Raw genomic sequence first — 21,145 nt, 5'->3', positions numbered from 1 at the left:
ATTCAAAACTGAGACACTGTAAATGCAGAGGAAAGCTTTTACTTCCAAAGCAATTGGAGCACTGATTTGGACAGAGGACCTTATGTGCTTACAGTCTTCAAGTGGAGATGAAGCAGCCTCTGTATCCCCCGCCTCCCCCCATGCAATCATGAAGGCCACACCACAAAAACAGCTCTGCAGCAAAAGCCAAGGTGTATAAAAACATCAGCAATTTATTAATTTAGCAGTTTACCAGAAACCACACCTTTTTCCATCACCAAAAAAAAAGTTATTTGCCTATGAGAACGAGCTAAACTGGGAGTGAAACACATAATAAAATGCTTATTGTTCTTTCTAGGGTTCCTGCTGGCATCCTTTGGAAGAGAGAGTCCACAAAAGTGTAGTCTGTGTTGAGCACGTTCCTCTACTACAGTATGGGATATCACCAGAAATGTCCTGTAAAAAAAATGAGTTTCCATCTTTGGTCATCTGGAAACAAGTTTCAGAAGGTGGCATGGCCAGAAAATCAGACAAAACAAAATGCACAAGGTCGTCTTTTAACTTTTCAGAGCTTGGTCTGATCTTCTGACCATAATGAGTCAACTGCATCTTAAGTTTTGATCATTAACCGACGTCCCAGTTGTGTAAAGTTGTATATGAAGCTACAAGGACGTACTAAAAAGGACGAATTAAAGAACATAATTTATTTAAGACTAAACTCTAAAGCAGAAATAAATACATGAAAGAACAACAGTGTGTGTAATTTGCTTTGTGAACCCAGCAATGAATAACAAACACTTTCAATGGTAACACAAACTGAAGGAGCGATGCCCGATAAGGCATCCAGTACTCTTTCGCAACCGATCAGAACCACGCCGTCAAACACAGGTTCAAAGCTGATTTTAGCCCACCACACTCCGACAACGAAAGAAAAGAGTTTGCCATTCAAATGAGAAATGTTTACAGGCCTCAATATGTGTAATAAATACAAAAAAAATACAGATCAATCAATTAAACTGGTCATTAGGATAAATTACAATTTGCTTGAGGGGCAGATTTAGACAGATTAGACAGGAGTTTAAGAAGTACAAGGAGTGAGGGGTGTTAAATCAAGTCATCAAACAAATAATTTCCATAAAAAACAAACAGAAAATCTAGAAATTAGGCAGGATTGATACATTCATTATGTGCATATTCTCCATCCTTTAAAAACACACAACTAAAGCTAAGACTTTTGACATCAGGAGCTTAGAAACGCTGATATGGTGGTTCTGTACAAAACTGAGCTGGAATTTTGAAATTACAGCTCGATTGTTTATTAAAAGCAAAAGGAAATGACAGGCCAGAGAACTGCAGCACCGTGCGATTAATCTGGCGCCACGTACCCAACATTCCTGAATAAACTGGACAATCGCATTGGCCAGTGTGTCATCTGCACAATGACTGCTTGTGCGTTTAAAATCACCCACCCCCGAGAATTACAGCATACAAAGGAACGGTAAATACTTCAATATCGTTACGTGAAGCAGAACTAGTGATTCCCTCTTTTTTTTGTCCTTTTTCCTGTGGGGGGAAAAAAGAAAAAGCAGGAGGCGCGGTGGGGCTCGGGGTCAGACTCACTTGGCACACATTTTTAAAATTAAAAAAACAAAACATTTGTTCTGTTGGAAAAAAAAAGAATACAAATCAAAGATTGTTCTCACGAGGTTAAAATCAATGAATGGATAGAAGTAAAAAGAAACAATATAAAGGCAGTAGCTTATCAACCGTTGCTGACATCGTCTCCTCACCTGACCTTCAGCACAGAGCCTTGTGCTGTAGATGCAGACACAAGCGTGAACCCTGACCCTGTCCCTCCCATTGAATCATCTTCACATCTCCCACATCTTCTAAAAATGGCTCAGTTAACACCAGGAAGATTCCAATGCAAGTATGATATCAAAACTATGCCTTTCTTTAAAAGAGTCTCTCCTCTATCTCAGTTCATTTAGACACATTTAAAGAAATCAGCTTTGAGTCAGCGAGATGTCACCCTTTGAGTCGAACACTGCTTCTCGCTGCTTTTATTACGGACGCCACAACCCGAGCAGCTATTCTGGGAACATCCCAGCCTGTCCCTCCCTCCTCTAACACAGACGCTCACCGGTTAGCAACAAACAGTAAGACTCTTCTCTGAGGCATTGCAGGAAAAAACAAAACAAACCAACAAATTATATTAAGTTTGAAAAATATGTTAAAAGTTTCAATCAAGAGACAAATGTGGACTAAGTGTGGCAATCATCAGTTTCCCACAAATGTAAAAGCACACACGCACACACATAAACAGCTGAGGTGATTGTAGATCTAGATTCAGTGACATCCTTTGGTTTAAATGCAGCTTCTTTAACGTGCATTGGGTTTAGGACCTTGAATATACCCGAAGGACTCTTAGCATCCAGGCCCCTAGCAGCATGTATGCACTCTGTGGTTTAAATAAGCCAGACTCTTGCTGATGTGCACAATGCTGCAAAGAACCTGCATTTTCTAAGCAGAAGATGTCAAAAACCTGAAGATGCTGATGAATTAAACTCATTGCATGTGCTCTGTTGTGAACAGTTACCATGGATTCAACTCCCCTCACAAAAAAATGATGTAACTGATCAGAATTGCCACACCGATTTTCACCTAGTAAAATTAATTAATTCTATTGTATTTATTTATTTTTACAGCTCTTCCGACACACTGCTGATACCGATTACTCTTACAGTCTTGTTAAGGTTTAGAAATGTTCTTGACCAGATCAAAAGTTGTGGTCACATGTAAAAACAATGTCAGAGTTCATGGTCTATGGAGGAAGCACTGGAAGTTGAACCAGGAGCTCTGAGGATATGACTGAAGTTATTGTACTGGTGGTCAGAGAGAAGAAGGAAGGGAAAGGGGGGCGGATGTTGAGCTGTAAGTAGGCCTCCATTTGCCCCCCCCCCACTCAGTCCTTTTTGATCAGGCTGTACACATTAGTTGCACTGCGGTTGTGTGTGTGTGTGCAGCTGGAGGGGGGGGTTGATGACACCAGTGGCCTGGTGATGCTATGCCGCCATGAGATACTGATGGTAGAAGAGGCCAAACAGGGAGGTGGAGAAAAGGCAGGCAGCAATCCACCAAGTGAAGAAGGAGAAGAGGCCCCGGAAAAGCAAGGGGCTGAAAACAGTCCGCAGGCCTCCCAGGGCCACTGAGAGCTGAGCTACTGATGCTCGGGCTCCTATTTCTATCACCGTAGCTGCTGTTGGTGCTTCACCCATTATAGAGTCCGAGTTCATTTCATGGGTGCAAGGCAGGTCTTCTTCATGATAAACCCACCAGGAGTGACCACCTGTAATAATTGAGGAAAATGGGAGGGGAAAAGGAAATATAACCTGAAGTTGGAGGAAAATGTGATATTTTAAACATGAAAAAATATATATTTACCAAGCAGTAGATGACTCACCTAAGGTTTTTAGCAGCAAGGTTGTGTGTAGCAACATCACCAGGGGTGCCACATATTGTAGTGCAATAACACACAAATAGTAAAAAACACGTGCAACCTAGGTGAAAAGTAGACAAGAAAAGCACCGTTACAATAAGCTTTTTACACAAAATGTTAACACAATATCGTTCCAAATGTTTTCAACTAAGCTCATAAACTCACAGCAGCTTTTGTTTCTCTAAGCCCTATTTCATGTAGGGCAAGGACACATCGTAACAGTAATAATGAATTGATAGATCAAGCAACATCAGCAATAAAACATCTTCACATTTTAAGAGCATTTCAGTCATAAATAAAAATATTAGTTAACTACAGGGATCAGTTTTTTTGTCTGTTGTAGACTTGAATCTAAAAATCTTAACGGGATAAAGCGTTTTGTTCTATCTGTAGTTGTAGTATATTATTCAGGCTTCTTAATTGCTTCGCCTCTGCAAAACCAGCATCTTAGATCAACCTTAACAACACAGTCGCACTAAGGAGAACAGTGATTGCAAACCTTGGCAAAACCAAAATTAATAGGATCGTGTGCAGTGAACCTGCTGCCTTCACAATGGCTGCTTTGTAGACTGCAACTATTCGCAATCTGTGCGATCTTCAAAGTTAAATTTCTGTCTTGATGCACCAAAGTAACAGCAATCAGTCTGCTATCAGTCTGCAGCTGAACGGAGTCAAGTTGGAAATTGCAATAACTTTGATAAACTGGTGAAAATCACCTGTTGCACATCTGTTGTGTAAACCAGAAATCTGTCTGAGAGTGACTGCAGTTTGAGACTGCACCCAATGGGAAAAAATTCAAAGCAATGACTGGGCAACTACTCATTTCATTCCATATGCCATAGGTGATGTAATCTAAACACTCTGAATCCCTCGTTTCAGTGCTCACCTTAAGTCGAAACGGGTAGTTGCATTTTCTTACATTAAAAAAACAGAGTCGTAATTGATTAATAATGATCAATAATTATGACTAATATCATGGGAAAAACAAAAATTGCCCACCATCTTCTGCAGGTCCACAGTACTTATCCGTCCAGCTTCCTTCTTCATCTGATCCACACCCTTCTGGGCCAAGTTGAGGTAAGCCTGCAAGTGATGTCTCATCATAGCAAGCCGCAGCACACACATCAGTACGATCGCCCATAACCGCAAAGTATCATACGTCTGTTCAGTCATCCTGACAGTAACAGAAAGACAGGAGTGAGAAGAGGGGGGATGAAAGGATGGCAGTCCCCCCCCCCCCCCGGCACACAAACTCAATACATCATGTAGCCGCTGTGCCATTTGGATGGTAGGTAAGAATGCTGAGACAGAAAGGAAAGACTGTAAGAGCAAAAAGAGTAATACACAACAAAAAAAGAAAAGTAAGAGAGGGTGAAATTGAGAAATTAAAAAAATAATGAAAAGGGGGCACTGTAACATGAAATAGGACTTAATCAGGTTTGAGTCGCTGTCAACAGCAGGAGAAAGTTCAAGACATGACAGAATTCAAACTTGTGCCACAAATGAAATACACAAACTCAAAATAAACAAAGAGAAGGTGGAAAAAAGGGGCCTTCTGTCAGGCGTGACTAAATTTGTTTAAAGTCCAAACAGAAAATGCGTGTACTTGTTGTCACTTTATCTTTGCACTGAATACAATCGTTATCTCATTTTTGTACATTCCTTTCTCACAAATGGCGTTGCTTTGTTTACATCTGTTTCGCACTACAAAAGGACACAATTGCTTTTATTTATTTATTTATTTTTTTTTATACCTTGACAATGACGTCTCATCTCTGAGTGCCAGGTAATTAGCTTTCTAGATATCAAGGCAGTTGAACTGACTTCCCTTCCAGAGTACGGATCCGTCAACGTGATGTGTGAGACTATAGACTTCCGGGAGAATCATGATGAATTGTTTACACAGACTAAAATGTGGGCAACAAACTAGTTTACATTCGAGTTTTGTTCATATTCAGCCAGCACTGTGTTTTATTTACAAAGTCAACTTTGGACTATGATGATGTTCAAACCGGTCCAATTACTAAACTACTTATTTGATGTTGAAGTAAAAAAATAATTCCTTACGGCTCTAATTCATCCAGTTACAACACAAAGCTTAAACTGTATTTACGAGCACGGAACATGTTACTACACAACGTGTCCCATATCTTTACTTACAAAGGCACACTCTCCTTTCCCAGAGTGGGGTTCATTATGTAATCCTTGGTAATAGGCTTCACCCACAGCAGGACCATGATGAGAGGGGACAGGAAGTTGATATGAAGCAGAGTCCTACAGAAATAAACACAATACTTAAAACCAAGGAAACTCATTTCCCCCCCTTCAGAATCATCTATGAATTCATACATTATAGAAAACTGAAGACATCAATGAAATAATCAATTTTTAAATGTTAAGACTGCGAGAAATAAAGTCCACACTACGAACATAACTTTCCCCGCGAGTGGTGAGAAGATAACCAAGACACACATTTCGAAGGAATGGAGATAATCCCTGCTGGTGACAGGGTCTGAAGATGTAAGCTCATGACACTTAAGTAGGGGAATGGAAGAGGAAGCCATTTTGGGGAGTCTGCTATGCCAAAGTGGATTATCTGAATGCGATGTGCTCCCTGCTCTGTACCCCCTATCATGGTCAGAGGCATCCCACCCAGTGAGTTCTGAAATGGAAATCTGCCTCAATTGAGCAAGCCTTCATCTGACTTGCAGGGTGCTCTCTTAAATTTGACACACTCTGAATAGTAGGAGACAAGTATTACCGGGCTGCACTTGTCCTCTTGATAGTCCAAGATAGGATAGTTTAATAGTTAAGCATTGTTTTTGTGGCCAATTTAAGCACATCCCATATGAAACAGGTCTAACGTAACAAATACATTAAACAAAGGTTAGAGGAAATCAAAAACACTGTCTTACCTCAAGGCAACGAGTAACTACATCTGGAAGGTCCATTCTTTCATTTATTAATATATTTTGTATATTTTGTAATGACACCAGAGTGGCAAAAAAATCTGTATAGAGACCTTCAGCCATTGTTTACAGGCTCATCTCTATCTGTTCTTCACTGGAGGGATTCTGCACGACACAGCCACAAGTGTTCCTTGCAAGGTCCACGTTAAACACGACGGGCCCCATCTGATCCAAACAAATTCATTTTGGTTTAATCTGCCCAAAGAATAGGCTGCCAATATGAAGCAGGCTTCGTTTCATGACTGTCTGCAAAGTTTAATCTTGCAAATAATACTAGGTAATCAAAAACTCTAATGCAACTTCTGCTCCAACATTTGCTCAGTATCATCTACGGAGTAGAGAACTGAGTAGCTCAGGGCTTACAGATTAATGAAAGCAGACTAAACAAGGTCAAAAATGAGAAAACTGCGGTAACAGAAGGTTCTTTATAACCATATGACCTTAATTGTAAACTATCTTGTTCCAGCAGCCACTTTCTTTTTCAGTTTGCTACTTTGAGTACTGAATTTGTACATCTATCCTTGAAGAGCTACCTCGTCAGGCCAGGACTCTGCAGTCTATTTACACCTACAGGCCAGTGGACACGCTTTCAATGATGAGGATGTACACATCCTGGACAGGGAGGAACGCTGGTTCGAGCGCGGAGTCAAGGAGGCCGTTTACGTGAAAAGGGAAAGACCATCTCTGAATCGAGGAGGGGGTCTGAGGGTACATCTTTCGCCATCTTACAATGCTGTGATTGCAGCCATTCCCCAACTCTCTGTGATGGTGCTCAGGGTCATTGATCAATGGTTATGAGAATTTGCTTAATTATGATGAAGGAACTGACCTCCCAGCCTATTGTTCCTTTAGTGGTGCTAGTTTCAGGCATTGTGCAAATGTACTGTTTATAAGACTGGGGAAACCTGCAGTCAGCTGAGACTGAAGAAGTCACTTGGATGAGCGACGAAACGTTTTTCCCACTGAATACGCTACGTCCAGATGAACAGAATCAACTTTCTATCTATCCGTTTTGTTTGTAACTCTACACGAGATTAAATACTTTACAGCTCCAAATAGCACAGTTATCTTACCAGGTGAAACAAAGAAGCATATTTTTAATTGATATTTGTCTGCCAGCAATGCTACATAAAAACTAAAAGGAAAAATTTTATAAACTCTAGTGATACTTTTTTTTAAAACTGTAAAACGGAGTATTGGTTCTTTGTATTTCTAGTTTTAAGATCAAACATTTAACATCTAAGGGGTATACGTATTATTGCTGTCTATAAAAAGGGCTACTGACGTATCTACAAAGCACAGAAGACTCACTGTGTAAATTTGGTTGTAGTTAGGTTGAGTGCATCTAGGTGCATTTGGGCCAACCGTAGACCAGGGAAAGTTAGAAACGCTCCGATCAGAGAGCAAAGCAGTGCCAGGATCAACTTGAAGGTGAGCTTAGATATGGGACCCCTGTGAAAGAGAAAATCCACGTTACTTATAACGGTCATTTTACAAGTCGTAAAGAATCTATGACAGCGGAGGAAAGAAACAACAACACTGATGTTACACTTACTGGGAGTCGAGGCCTTGGTGCTCCAGAAACTGTTGAGCGCTGTCAGAAAAGTTTTCAAAACCTAGAAAGGAAGGCGTGTTCAACGGTGAGCAATATTTTTATTACACAAAAAGAAAGCTATGGTGCAGAACTGACCTGTCTCCAGACCAAACTCCAAGTAGTTTTCAGTGACAATGAGAATGGCCATGGCTTTAACAAAAAAGAAGAAAGCAAAAGTAATGCAGAGTGAGCGCTCGCCGCTTTCTTCCAGCTTGAAGTAATGGGCAGTTAGAGAAAAAAGCGTCTTACTGTACAGTGCACAGTTAAGGAAAACATCTCAAGAAGCACAATGACATAATCAGCTAAGACAAACTACTTTGCCTAAACTTTATCCTTTTGTCAAATTCAAAAGAAATACACAACAATATGCGATGAACAACGTGGATATTCACCATGCAAACTATTTTTCCTCTTTACAGAAGAACACAGTCTGTGGATACTGAAAGACCCGTGTGAACCCTCACTCATTTAAAGTCACACAAACCCTGCTAGCTGGTATGTGTGGAGAGTGGATCTCTGGTGCTTTGGCACCGCTGCATATGACTGAAGTGATGAAAATATTTATACTATTTTGCAGTGACTTTGCTCTGATGTTCACAGAGATGAAATCCTTGGATTCTGGAACATATAAGGTTACAGTGTGGCATTCAATCTCTTTCACTCAAAATCAAGAATAGCATTCAAACAAGTGGGTTTTCTTTTTACCTGTCCAACCTTCATTTGTACTATAATGCTCACTAGATAAAAGTTAGCATGAGGCTCTAAGAGGAATAAGTTTGAACTATGATGTAGGGCGTTACAATCAAAGGTGGCTTGCTAACACTGGGAGGATAAAAGGGAGATTTTTAAGCAGGAATTTACATTTTAGTAAATAGATTTAAAAGGTAAATACCATCAAATGTGCATACTTGCAGAATTCCAGTAATTCCATTACTTTCAGTAAATAGTTGAGAGAGCTGTGCAGCTGACCTCCAAGGCAAGAGTCTTAAGGACTCTATCAGAAAAAAATTAAAGGCATTACTTTGAACATAACGTGAACTCCACAGAGTTCACAGCATGTGTGCACATTTGCTATATGTATAAGTGACATCAAGTGACATTATGTATGAGATCAGAGCTGTTCTACAGTATGGCAGCCACATGTAGTTTGGCCTACTTTCGTTAATTAAAGGCCATGCATACTCTGACAGCTGTGATGGAGCTCTGGACTACAGATGGCCACTTTGAAACAAATTATTTAACTGTAGCTTCTAAACTGTGACAGTTCACCTGTCTAATGTGAAGAAAAACACACAAGGTGATCTGCTGTTAGAGATAGAACAGATTTACTGATCTACTCCTACATGTGTAAATATATGCAGCACTTTTGCTTTGGAAACCCTCACAGATGGCTCCCCGTTTGATGCTGTAGAAATGTCATAAACTCAGAAAAAAATACTTAAATTTCACCAACATCATACTTGAAAGGCATTCTGTGATTCTGGAGTTGTCCGTGTATACCTCTGGCAGCTGAAAGCATACAACTTGTCTTTCGCTCTGTGTAAGATGAGCAACTCACAGGGATGCAACGGAGAAATGTACAGACAGAAAGGAATCGTAATCATGAGCTTGCCTGTAAAATTGAATGCATGCAGTTTAACCCTGTGTTGAAAGTGATATGTAAATTTTACAAGGTCCGCCCTCATAAGACTGTTGACCAGGTCCTCATTCAGACATGAAGCTGACGTGTGCGGATGCTGTCAGATTAATGAAAAGGAGAGGTTATGAGAGTATTTAAACTTGTCACCAGGGCTGAAATGGGGAAAAAACTGAAATCATGTGTCGAATTAACACATATCCCCTCATCTTCAGCTTTCATCAGTTTCCTTTTCCCCAGGCATACCAGTATGTTGGGCTGTGAAAATTGGGCCTCCAATCGCCAGTGCAGGCAGGAAATGACACACCGTCTGACCACAGTGAGCCACATCTGACCTGGAGAACTGGAAAGATTGATCCCCTTGGTCGGTGGCAAGGATAATGTATATTATTCAGCACAGCAAATAGCAGGAGGACGATAAAGGCAATGGGAATTCGAACCAGGAGAATCTTTACCTCTCATTTCAGTGCCATTAGTCTCCTCTGTTGCATTTACATAGCACATTGAATCTCTGTTATAGACATGTTAACCTATGTTGACCTACATATTTCTTGAGTGGCCACTTATGATCGGATCTGAGCTGCCCAATCTACATCTAAATAAACAAAAAACACTGTTTCTTCACGTTTTTTGCCCAAGATAGCACACTTGTAACAATACTGCTAATGTTGAACTGACCATCATTTGATGTCAGACTATCATTTGTGGTGTCAGAACACAAAAGTCTTGATAACGATGTATAATCATAACACCGTCTAACGAGTTCTAATGAATCCTAATGACAAAGCAGCCACTATCAAGTGTTAGGTTTGATCTTCTGACATGTTTACATTTGGTGGTCTAATGTCACAGTTAACAGGAAATAAAGAGTTTGGACTGCATTATTATTTTTAACAAAAGTCTAAGTAAAGGCAACACAGTATGTGTAACCGGGCAACACCAGCAAGCACTAAACGTAAAATAGAAAATTGCTTAAAAAAACCGGTGCAACATGATGAACAGCAGGTGCTGTACTGATGATTGCCTATGACAGTCCTTCATATAAAGTTGAAATGTGCTAATGAATGAAAGAATATTTTTGTTATGCTAAATTTTATAATTGTGTAACATTTTCTTACTGTCAGCATATTATCAAATAAAAAGCTAGTTCACACAACAACACTGAAAAAAAAAAAAAGAATTAATAAAACGTAAAGACTGACTGATGTAAGGATACACAACAAAGGCGAGTACTAGTAGGCACCAGACCACACTGATGTTCATCTCTCCCGAGGGCTGAGCCACACTGTAGTACAGCTCTGTTATCAGATAAACCACAGTTGCTGCTACTGTGAAATCCACAAGCCACTGGAACTCTGGGAAGTAGTGCAAAGCTGCGGACATAAAGTACATAATTAAATCAACACTTTCAATTACAAAACAGATTGTATTGCACAGTATTTACAGGCTGTGGGAACAAACAGTCAAGTTACCTAATGTGTCCACTTCTGTGATGCATTTCGTCTCCAGCTGTAAGTCTATGTCCTTGGGGACTGTTAGGGGCTTACTGTCTATGTGACCATTGTACTTCCTTGAAAAGGAGTGACAGAACAACAACTTGGGTGAGAAAGGGAGAAAAAAAACTGGAACAGAGTCAAGATTTATGGTAAAGCATTTTTAAAGGAAAAGAAACCGGAATAACAGTAGTCTGAACTGAAAACTCTCATCTGAACTCTCTTTTAGGCAAGAAGAGAATCCATGACAGCTAAAAGCTTTACTTATGAGATCCAATGCAGCTCAAGCATTCAAAATTTCATTACCAATACTAATGTACTCTCCCACGACCCAGTGTGGCAAAATGTAGGCAACTCTAAATCGCTAATAACAAGTGAATGGAGAGCTGCTCTTTAATGTTGAAAAACTGTCTGAGGGCCTCCTTAGTTTTGGACTGCTGGCTGAACAATACCATTCTAAGACTCAAAGACCAAACATGCCCTAGATAGATTTAATTTCTGAGGCACCTGACAGGAAAAAAGGGGCTCAGCTACACCCCTGGCTGAGGGAGTTGGACGCTTAACAAAGAGAATTGAGCTGCATGGCACGAGCTGGCCAAAGGACAGTGGTCCCTCTTTTTCTTCTAGAGATTACTGAGCATGTGGTGATGATAGCCTTGACCTGCCTCATACAGGGTCAAAGAAAGGACTGTGTTACAAAAACCGCCTTAAGTTGAGAGATGGACACCATGTGGAACAGTAAGGATTAACCGTCACCGGTGACTTTAAATTCACATTTAAAATGAACAGTACAAAGGCAATTCGTTTGTATGGCCCAACATACACCTGCAGCTCTAGAAAAATGAATAGCATGGGTTTTTTTGTTTGTTTGTTTGTTTAATGCAAAGTAGTCTCAAAGCAAAATTTGACACTTCTAGTATTAAGGCTTGACATCTGACCCCTTTGAATTGATAATGCCTTTTAGATTTCAGAGATGATGCAATTCTTTTCCCCTAAAACAGTCCAAATAGTAACACCTACCCCCCTTAAATGTCCAACTTTCCTCATATCCACTGGACAGGACCACTTACATGAGCTGTTCTTAAACCCAATGAACAGCCATGGAGGAACAAACCAGAAGGAAATCTGTCTATTTTATCTCCTTACTTCAAAAAATCCTTAAATGAACCACATAAACACATCTTTGGCACCTCCTCTTTGCCTCTGCTATTCCCCGCTACCAAACAATAGCCTTCATTCGCACCCTTCCTTCCAACCTACCTGTCTTTCCTTTTCTGTCCTTTTTGTTTCCCAGCTAAGCTCCTCAACTCATCTTCCGTAGGGTGCTGGTACCACCGCAAACTGCGAACAAAGAAAAGAACAGCCATGTGACTTTGTACTCAGAGTAGTAGACGGGGAAAAAAGACAGTTTTAAAGCACGTGCAAAGTACATTTGTGACAAAGACACAGCCATTCTAACACACTCTCTCACACTACAAGAAGACTGTTGATTTATGTATCTATGTATTTTCTAATTTATGTGTTCCAGGTGCAGTATGTTAGTTTTTTTCTAACAGGAGCAACAGTTGGTGCTACACTGTGTATTTCTATATGTATCCTTTTATTGTATTTTGTTAATTTCCCCAGTATACCCCCCTTCTTTTTTTCCTGCCTGTCCTGCCTTAGAAATCGTCATACTATACCACATATAATGAATAACCAAAATAACACAAATAGAAATAAATAAACAGATAAAAGATTCACATGTTGCTGTTCTTGCAAAAGCAAAATGTGTTTGGCACATTTAAATCATAATTCTGATTGTAAAAGCTGCCAGACAGGACAGGATTTAAAAAAAGGAAAGAAAAAGAGAAAAAAAGCACGCACAAAGGAAAAAAAAATGACTGACTGTTGCTAGATTTGATGTACATTTGCTAAGACACCCAGCATAAAATAGTATATGTTGACTATGAACTATGGAAGGCATAGGCAAGTAATTTGGGGTTAAACATGTACCATAAGAAAACTGGGGACTATATAATCAATTGTTCATTCATTTCCCTTTCCCAACAATCAAAGACGATTCGTCTACTGTTAAAACTTTAAATTGCCTTACATTACTCTTCAAAAATGCTCTTTTAAGTGGTGACATTAAGTCTAGATTGTATGAACATGACTCAAAGCCTCAATTTATAACATCTCTAAGCTTTATGATGAACTTAGAGAACACAAAAGCGCGCACTAACCAGACATATCGCAAAGATTCACTTCACATAAGCGACGCTAATACACATCTAAAATGCATTTATAAGAGCTTTTACAACAGAAAGAGTATTTGTCCTTAAGGACTAAGCTTGAAATAAGACCTAATTCAGGAGCATCCCTTTAAAGACAAAGACCCTCCTTAACTTTGTTTAGAAACTCTCTTGTTAGCGCATCTTGAGAACTACTGTGAGGTGGAGGAGGATAGAAGGAGCAAAGCTTGCTTTTTTTACATTCTATATTTATTTACTTATTATGGAAAAAAGTAATTGCAAAATATTCTGAGGGGACAACGCTCTGCTTAGGGCAAACAGTTCTGAAAATGTTGCAACGGTGCCCTAAAAAAAGCTTATTAATTATTAAAGATGTTCCAAAAAGCAGTTTTCTCAAAAACATATGTGGCACTAGTTAGAGGAAATGAAGCGCACCCTATTTCTGTCCTTTCAGGTCACCCCAATATTTTGCCGACCTTTGGTCTTTGATCAAAATGCTTCCGAAAGCTTTAGAGTCTGAGTAAACATTTTGATCCCGATTGTTTGGAACCCTTTTTGAAATAAACTTCCCAGGAGGCAACTAAACTGCCTGCAGCACTTAAAGAAACAGCATGTAAGAGAGTCTACATTACCTGCCACTGCAGAGTAGCCATCTTGCCAAGGAATAATGAGGTATGATTTTCTGAATTACACTGGCCATTACCATGGTAACCACAAGCTGCACACCGATCACACCCTGTGGAAAAAGGATTGGATTTAAATCACATTTAAAGAAAGAATAATTACGCATGCCATACAGCCGCTACAAAACAAGCTCAGCATGACCTAGAGGTTCATCGCTTCAGTATTATTTAGACAAGCCCAGCTACACCTAAAGCTACAAAATGTGTAGAATGCGAAAATACATCATTTAAAAGGCCAACAGAGATTTACAACCAAAGGGGCGCTGTGGCAGTCTTTTACTGTTCATTAAAACCAGAATACTGACATCGTAAGTGCTTTAACATCATTGACACCTTGATTTATGTGTCTTTTTTGACACTCTGGTTAATGCTACTTCAACACTTGTTTGATTGGTAAAGCTACAATTTGCAAGCAGCGGTAGATGTGATGGAACAGTAAAGACAGACAGAGAAATCTTCATCTTATAGTTACTGAAAACCTTTTTTTCCTCTGTTTACCACCTAAGCAGTAGTCCTTTTATGTACAACTCTGGTTGTATTAGGCCATCATAACCAGCCAGTCAGTTGCATTATTTCATAGTACTGCTTGATGTTTAGTATTTGTTATTTATTTAATTCATTAGATCAGGAAATAAAGAGAAATGTATTGCATTTATGCAAATTTAAAGGTTGTAAGAAAGCTTGTAAAACATTTTATAATGACCAGAACTGATTAGTCATTTACTGTGCCTGTCTCTTCTTCTATATCACAATTAAACACAATCTTGTAATGTCTTAAGTGAACATAGAAGCTAGAGTATAAAAAATATGGGGTGATGTGTAACATTTAAATAAAGCAGACTCCAAATACAATTTTTCAGATACAATTTTAAAGCCTATTTTTATTTGAAAGCAGCACAAAGGCAACAATTCAATTGAAACTGCAAAGATTTCTAAGAAAATATGTATTTTCTTTGAAATCTCTGCTCATTTGTAATTTCATGGCATCAACACCTTATGAAAGGTTCCCCACCATTTACCTGAAATAAAAGGAAGTCACTGAAATTGTTTTATATAGAGTCACCAGCCCATAAAACTTCAAGCACTCTCGTAACTTCAGCATACATCCCCAGCTGGCTGGCTAATTCAAATATCTGCTTATTTAAAAACAAAAATAATAATATTTTGTTTTACAGCATTTTAACAAAGTGTTGTACTCTGTAAGTAACCTAGGTTACTTCACTGTGATGTGATTTTAAAATAACTGACATAAAACTGCAGCACTTTTTGGAACATATAAAAAACAAAACAAAACAATGTTACTCTTTAATTTGTTACTTAAACATCCAATCAGAAAAAATCATCCATGCATCCACTTTCTTAACCACTTAGCTGATTTAGGTCACATGCTACAGAATACTGGGTACACCCTCAATAGTTCACCAGCCCAGTGCAGAACATGGTAAAATCAAAGAATGCACAATTAAGCTTAAAATGATTTTGCAGTTTAGAACATTTTATTTTCCTAAAAGCAGATATCTTTTTAATATTTTACTAGGTTTATAATATATAATATAATAATATTAGTGTAAATGTAATTTTATCTTGACACAAAACACAACAAGCTATTGAATTCTTGCTCTAGTTGCCGGATGTTGAATTTTATTGCGTTTTGGTTCATTAGTGCTAGCCTACTCCAGACATTTCATTTTTTTTATTAAAGGTATTTAATTTGAGATTAGTTTCTGTACTGGGTCATTGCGGTCAAGCGTGTGCAGGCACAGATATCAATGGTTCCTACTGATTGCCAAAGAGAAGCCAACCCACTGATCTAAGCCTACATTGAGAGGATAAAAGCGCAGCATGATGGGAACGATTCTGGCTCCTTAAGCCTAAGTGAATATTGATCCAAGTGTGCCAGGTTGCTATTAAGCTTCTTGCTTAATCTTTGGATACCTTACACAGAAGCAAAGGCTCATGGCAACACAGACATTATGACAAATGGTGCAGAAAAAGTGGCAATTAATTTACTCTTATTGTATTTTTTAATGTTTACTTTAAGATAATTTATTATAACTTAAATTGTAGATTATGAAGCAGTAACTCTGATAATCCAACTTGGAATGGGAATCTGTTTGGAGTGTCTGCTTGTTGCAATAAAAATGTCAATATTTGTCACCACTGTACCAATACTCCTATTGATTTTTCTTCCAATACATATCTTTTTTCACACTGCTAAAGAATATAGGTAATAAGAAATGCTATCACTTTATAAGTACATTCACAACAAATGATTTGTGAATCATTTGGAATGATCATGATTGATGTATTGATGACTTATTAAATGGAGATGCAAGTCACAGTTATACAGATCAGCTGTACGCTTAATGGCCTAAGAATAATGTATATAAATACATACATGAATGTATGCACTATATCTACAGAGCTGAGTAATCTTTGACAGTTTATTTAGAGAAACGATGTGAACCACCATACTAACATTTTTCAGTGATCTACACTCAATAAGAAGATGAGAGGCCTGATGAGAATTTAGAGGAAGAGGAACCTTGACAACATACAATCTCCAGAATAACATCTTGACCAGCTGGCAAGTGGCTGCTGGTGGTTGCCAGGTAAAACTGGTCAAAAAGAGTGTAATTGGGTTGGTTACTGACATATTGCCGGGACTAAAAAGTAGTTTACATAGAAGACACTGACTTGTTTGCAAACACTTGCCAAGTTCTAATCGAGTGTCTCTTCTCACAGACAGATGGGACTTTTGTGTGTTGTTTTTGTTTTTTGTAGAAACAAACATGATGCAGCATAAAGGGGGTTCCCCACCAAAATGTTTTTGTCTGGCGCATTCAAATATTTTAATTAATAAAGTTTCTAATAAATGTACTTGGAATATTAGCAAGAAAGAAAAATGCATTATATACACTTATAATGGCCTGTAGGTATCAAATACATCAAATCAAAAAATATTATGAGCTCAAACTAAATTTGAAATAGGTTTCACTTACAAAACTGCATGCTGAAAAACAACTAGAAATTGATAGCTAGACAACCAGAGATTAAGAATGACAAAGAATTCACATTTGGGCTTACACGGTAATCCTCAAATATTTTAAAGTCATCTGAGTTTACATTATCAACAATTTAAGGCTAAACATAACCCTGTGCCCTGATTGGAATCCACTTAAAATTTACATAAAGCCATAAAGATTATTTTAACATACTAATGGTCAAAGAGTTTTAGCCGCAACAATGACAACAAACTGATTCTCTTTATATTTTAACCTTCAAAACATGCAAACATGCAATTTCTGCAATGTTACAACTCAATGTAAGTATCTGAAAATAAATAGCATTTGATGAGCTTTGTTTACAGCTAGCTGAAAGTGTTAAACAGACATCCGCTTCCAAGTTTGGACGACAAACATTTATCACAATGACAAAAAGCAACACATATTACTAGTAAATGTATCGCCAAGCAGGACCGGACTAAATAGCAACACACCTGTCTCTGAGTGATGGTTAAACCCATGTCAGGGTGAACTTGGTGTGTAAGGAGGAAATGAATAACACCTTGACAGCACAAGTGATACTGGCAGACATATACATTGGACCTAGATTTTATATTGGTCATGGGAATCCCTAGTGTCACCCAGCATGGGGTAAGCTTCAAAAGCTGAAGTCAATACCTCTTCTGGACTCACATAGAGGAGAGTGGGTGCCATTTATTTGGCAATTATTCTCACTTAGATGTGACGCGTGACCAAACACAACCTCTCTCACTCGGGACATTTTTTTTCATGTGAGTAATGGTCATGCTATATAGGTCAAAAGCACACACTCTTAGTTTGGTGGATGCTGACCACACTCTGTGGGAGACCTGCAAGGATCTCAGGCCTGAGGGAAATTGAGCCAGCATGGACTCCCTTATCTTGCCCAGTCCGCTTGACCCCCTCCACAGAACAACCAAATGAAATCTGTAGGGGGTGGGGAGTGGGAACTGCAGCGATAAACACTATCTGTAAGAGCTCAAAAACCTCACTACTATTTTACAGATGAAACTAACTTTGAAGCAGTGAAACCCTGTACTGACCAGCACTTCTCCAGTGTCATTCATCTTCACTATATACTGCTGGGTGTATTTAAAATCTTCAGCTAGTGAGGGTTCCAGAGGTCCAAGAACAAAGTTTGTAATATAAACATTGCAGCATATGATAGAGATGTTCCATATGTTGATTATAAAAACAAGTCTAATAGTAACACTAGATACTTGATGAATGAATCAGGGTGCGAATTACAGAATGCAATATACAAGGACGGTACAATGCCTATTCATTGTGTCAGTACAGCAAATCCACAATACTTGATGCACTACATGATGATTACCTATAATACACTGCAATATATTTGTGAATTTCAATATTTGCTGCATTGTGTTGTCATTATATTCAATTTTAATTATGCGTCCAATTAATTATTCCTGTATGCTGGTGTCCATCATTTTACTCATGCAAGTAAACTTCCACTACGTTTACCTCCCCTTATCAGTAAGCACCATCATGAAGAGACGGGAAGTTGACTCTTGTAAGTCAAATTGGTGTGGTGAGGGGGGGGGGGCGTAAAAGTCAATTCAGCTCTTAACCTTGAGCCAACCTTTGAAAGTATTTTGAAGGTTACTACAACTTATCAACTAACCAAATATAGATAAACATAGTTATAGAACTGTTAATAAGCATGTTAATACTTAATGAGTCAGTCACTTGTTAATGGTTAGTTCAAGAAGTTCAGACTCAGTTCTGTGCCTTTAAGGCACATCACAGCAGATACAGTCAGCTGCATTAACCAATGAAGATACAAATTGTACCTGCAGGAGGTTATGCAAATTCTATCTCTATTATTTTAAAAACCTTTCCTTTACTCTGTTTCTTTTTTAAAGAAGGCAAAATCCTTTCAATAGCTTTCAATAGGAAATACATTTTCATGTTTGACACTCCATCTTACTTTTACTTAGGTGATGCTGTGTTAGAACTTGAGATACTTTTATAAATCCACGGCTATTGATCCAATAAGGACTGCCCAATCGCTTGACTTATATAAATATAAATGTCATTACAATTGTACGTACAGCGGGGTTGAATTTATAATTTAATGTGAAAAAAATGTTTTGGGGGGTAGTTTTCATCTCCTTCCCGAAATTATCTTGCCAGCTGAATGGTAAGCTAACTGCTAATTATATGGTATATACGACCTACCTTCAAAGTCCCATATGCAAAACTAGTAAATGACAATAACTGCAAACAGTGTATGTGAGTGGACCCTACTTAACAGCATAACATATATGTATATACTATATAATATGTACTACTCCATTCACTACTCTGCTGTCACCGTTTTAACTTACAAGCTACACTGACCTGCCGACTACAAGCATTTGCTCTGGCTAGCAAGCTAAGCTAACATCCCACTGCAGTCACAATAGCAAACGGCACAAAAAGTAAAACGCTTCAGAGTCAAGGTAAACATTTACATGAAAGCTGATGTTAGAGGCTGGAGACCTATCAAAGAAGTGAGACAAAACATATATAGCGTTGCGTTCAGGTGCTCGCTGTCATACTCACCATGTTGATGCAGTGCAGCTAAAACGAACTCTACCCCGGCAACACTGAGCTCTCCGACTCGGAAATCAAGCGGCGAGGAGCACATAAGCGCTTCCTACGATTCTAATACACAAAAAGAAGAGGTTTCTCATTCAATTTGTCACCGTATCTGTTCATACACTCCTACATTGTCAAGAAAAATCAATGGATTCTGCCTCCGCTCCCAAGTATTTTCAACTGCAGTAGAGGTCACATTAAAACTCTGGGTAAGGAGGTGTCCACAGATGTGCCTGTGTGCCGAACGTAAAGTAGGAAAACTGAAATTATTCACATAATCACAAACTGAAATAAAAACGAAACTATAAAAGTGCTAAGATATAATTGTGAATTCAAATTTTAGCTTTCGCTAAAGCACTACAAAAAGTCCGTACTTTTTTGTAGGATTCGACAAGGCGACTATACGTACATATCAGGACCGCCCCAACCGGAAAAGCGCAAAGAATCAGTAGTACACGGGACAGAAGAAACTGAGGACACCGTGTTTGTGTTTAAGGTTAACAGAGGAACGTTTACAGCTTCGCAGACTACACCTATTACTTTTACATAAATATAAATGAGTGAATGAAAGGAGGGGTAAATAATGCAACAGATTATCAACACACCGTTTAGTTATGCTGGCATTTTTTGCTAAACTACATCATAAAACTCATAATTAATATGTGTGTCGTGCGTATGGGTCTTTCTTTTCAGCGAAAATTGTATCTGCCACAGCAGATTATCTGCCTCCATCTCACTCTATCCCTAGCATCCTCCTCTGTCACACCAACATGTCTGCATGTCTTTTTTACTACATCATTGTTCCTCCTTTTCTCGTGCCTGGCAAGAACAGTGCTCGAACTGAGCTGTCGCCCTGATGTATATATTTCATATGTTGTTCATTCTGTTCAGTTCCAGTAAAAACTTTTGCGTCTTCAGCTCTGACTCCAGTCTTTTTTTGTGTGTCATTGCCATTGTTCCAAGCCATGTATCATAGCGGGTTTCACTACCATCTTTTAAATCTTACCCTTTACTCTTGCCGCTACACTTTTGTGACAAATCACCCCTGACACGTCTCTCTTCTCCAACTCTTTTGTGCACTGTCCATTGCTTTGGATGGTTGACCTCAGGTATTTAAACTCACCTACCTCTGCTCCTTGTGTGTTGACTCTCTCCCTCTCATTCACTCATGTATTCTGTCTTGTTTCTGCAACTTTCATTCCTCTTCTCTCTGGTGCCTACCTCCACTTCTTCAGGCTGTCTTCCATCGACTCCTTATTCTCACTACATATCACTTTATCATCTGCAAACTCCTGCTTGACCCCATCTGTGTATAAAGTTTGTTATAAATAATAAAACATTTAAAAAGGGAATATTTTCAGAAATTGTGCTTTTCATAACTTAAAAATAAAAAGTACCATCTCTAGGCAG

The 21,145-nt window shown here is 38.7% G+C and overlaps 1 protein-coding gene across 3 annotated transcripts; it reads right to left on the bottom strand.

Annotated features, from left to right (window-relative positions):
* Nucleotides 1-664: 664 nt before the first annotated feature.
* tmem161b (transmembrane protein 161B) lies at nt 665-19,979 on the bottom strand. Of its 3 annotated transcripts, XM_004544423.4 has the most exons (12): nt 19,700-19,979; nt 14,037-14,140; nt 12,431-12,511; nt 11,150-11,247; nt 10,894-11,050; nt 8,138-8,289; nt 8,003-8,063; nt 7,759-7,899; nt 5,639-5,752; nt 4,478-4,652; nt 3,443-3,539; nt 665-3,328 (listed from the first exon to the last, which is right to left on the bottom strand). In XM_004544423.4, the coding sequence occupies exons 1-12, from the start codon at nt 19,700-19,702 to the stop codon at nt 3,045-3,047; spliced, it is 1,467 nt and encodes a 488-aa protein (XP_004544480.2). In that variant the 5' UTR covers nt 19,703-19,979; the 3' UTR covers nt 665-3,044. The 3 variants fall into 3 exon arrangements, with proteins under 3 accessions (XP_004544480.2, XP_076746913.1, XP_076746914.1); XM_076890798.1 differs by lacking the exons at nt 10,894-11,050; nt 11,150-11,247; nt 12,431-12,511; nt 14,037-14,140; nt 19,700-19,979 and adding exons at nt 9,654-9,777; nt 9,924-10,877 and having other exon boundaries at nt 8,138-8,191; XM_076890799.1 differs by lacking the exons at nt 10,894-11,050; nt 11,150-11,247; nt 12,431-12,511; nt 14,037-14,140; nt 19,700-19,979 and adding an exon at nt 9,924-9,941 and having other exon boundaries at nt 8,138-8,191.
* Between the last annotated feature and the right edge of the window lie 1,166 nt (nt 19,980-21,145).

The sequence above is a fragment of the Maylandia zebra genome, linkage group LG12, assembly GCF_041146795.1.
Source record: "Maylandia zebra isolate NMK-2024a linkage group LG12, Mzebra_GT3a, whole genome shotgun sequence".
Taxonomy (NCBI): domain Eukaryota; kingdom Metazoa; phylum Chordata; class Actinopteri; order Cichliformes; family Cichlidae; genus Maylandia; species Maylandia zebra.
The sequence above is the reverse complement of the archived record's forward strand: the minus strand, read 5'-3'. Positions and strand labels throughout refer to the sequence as shown.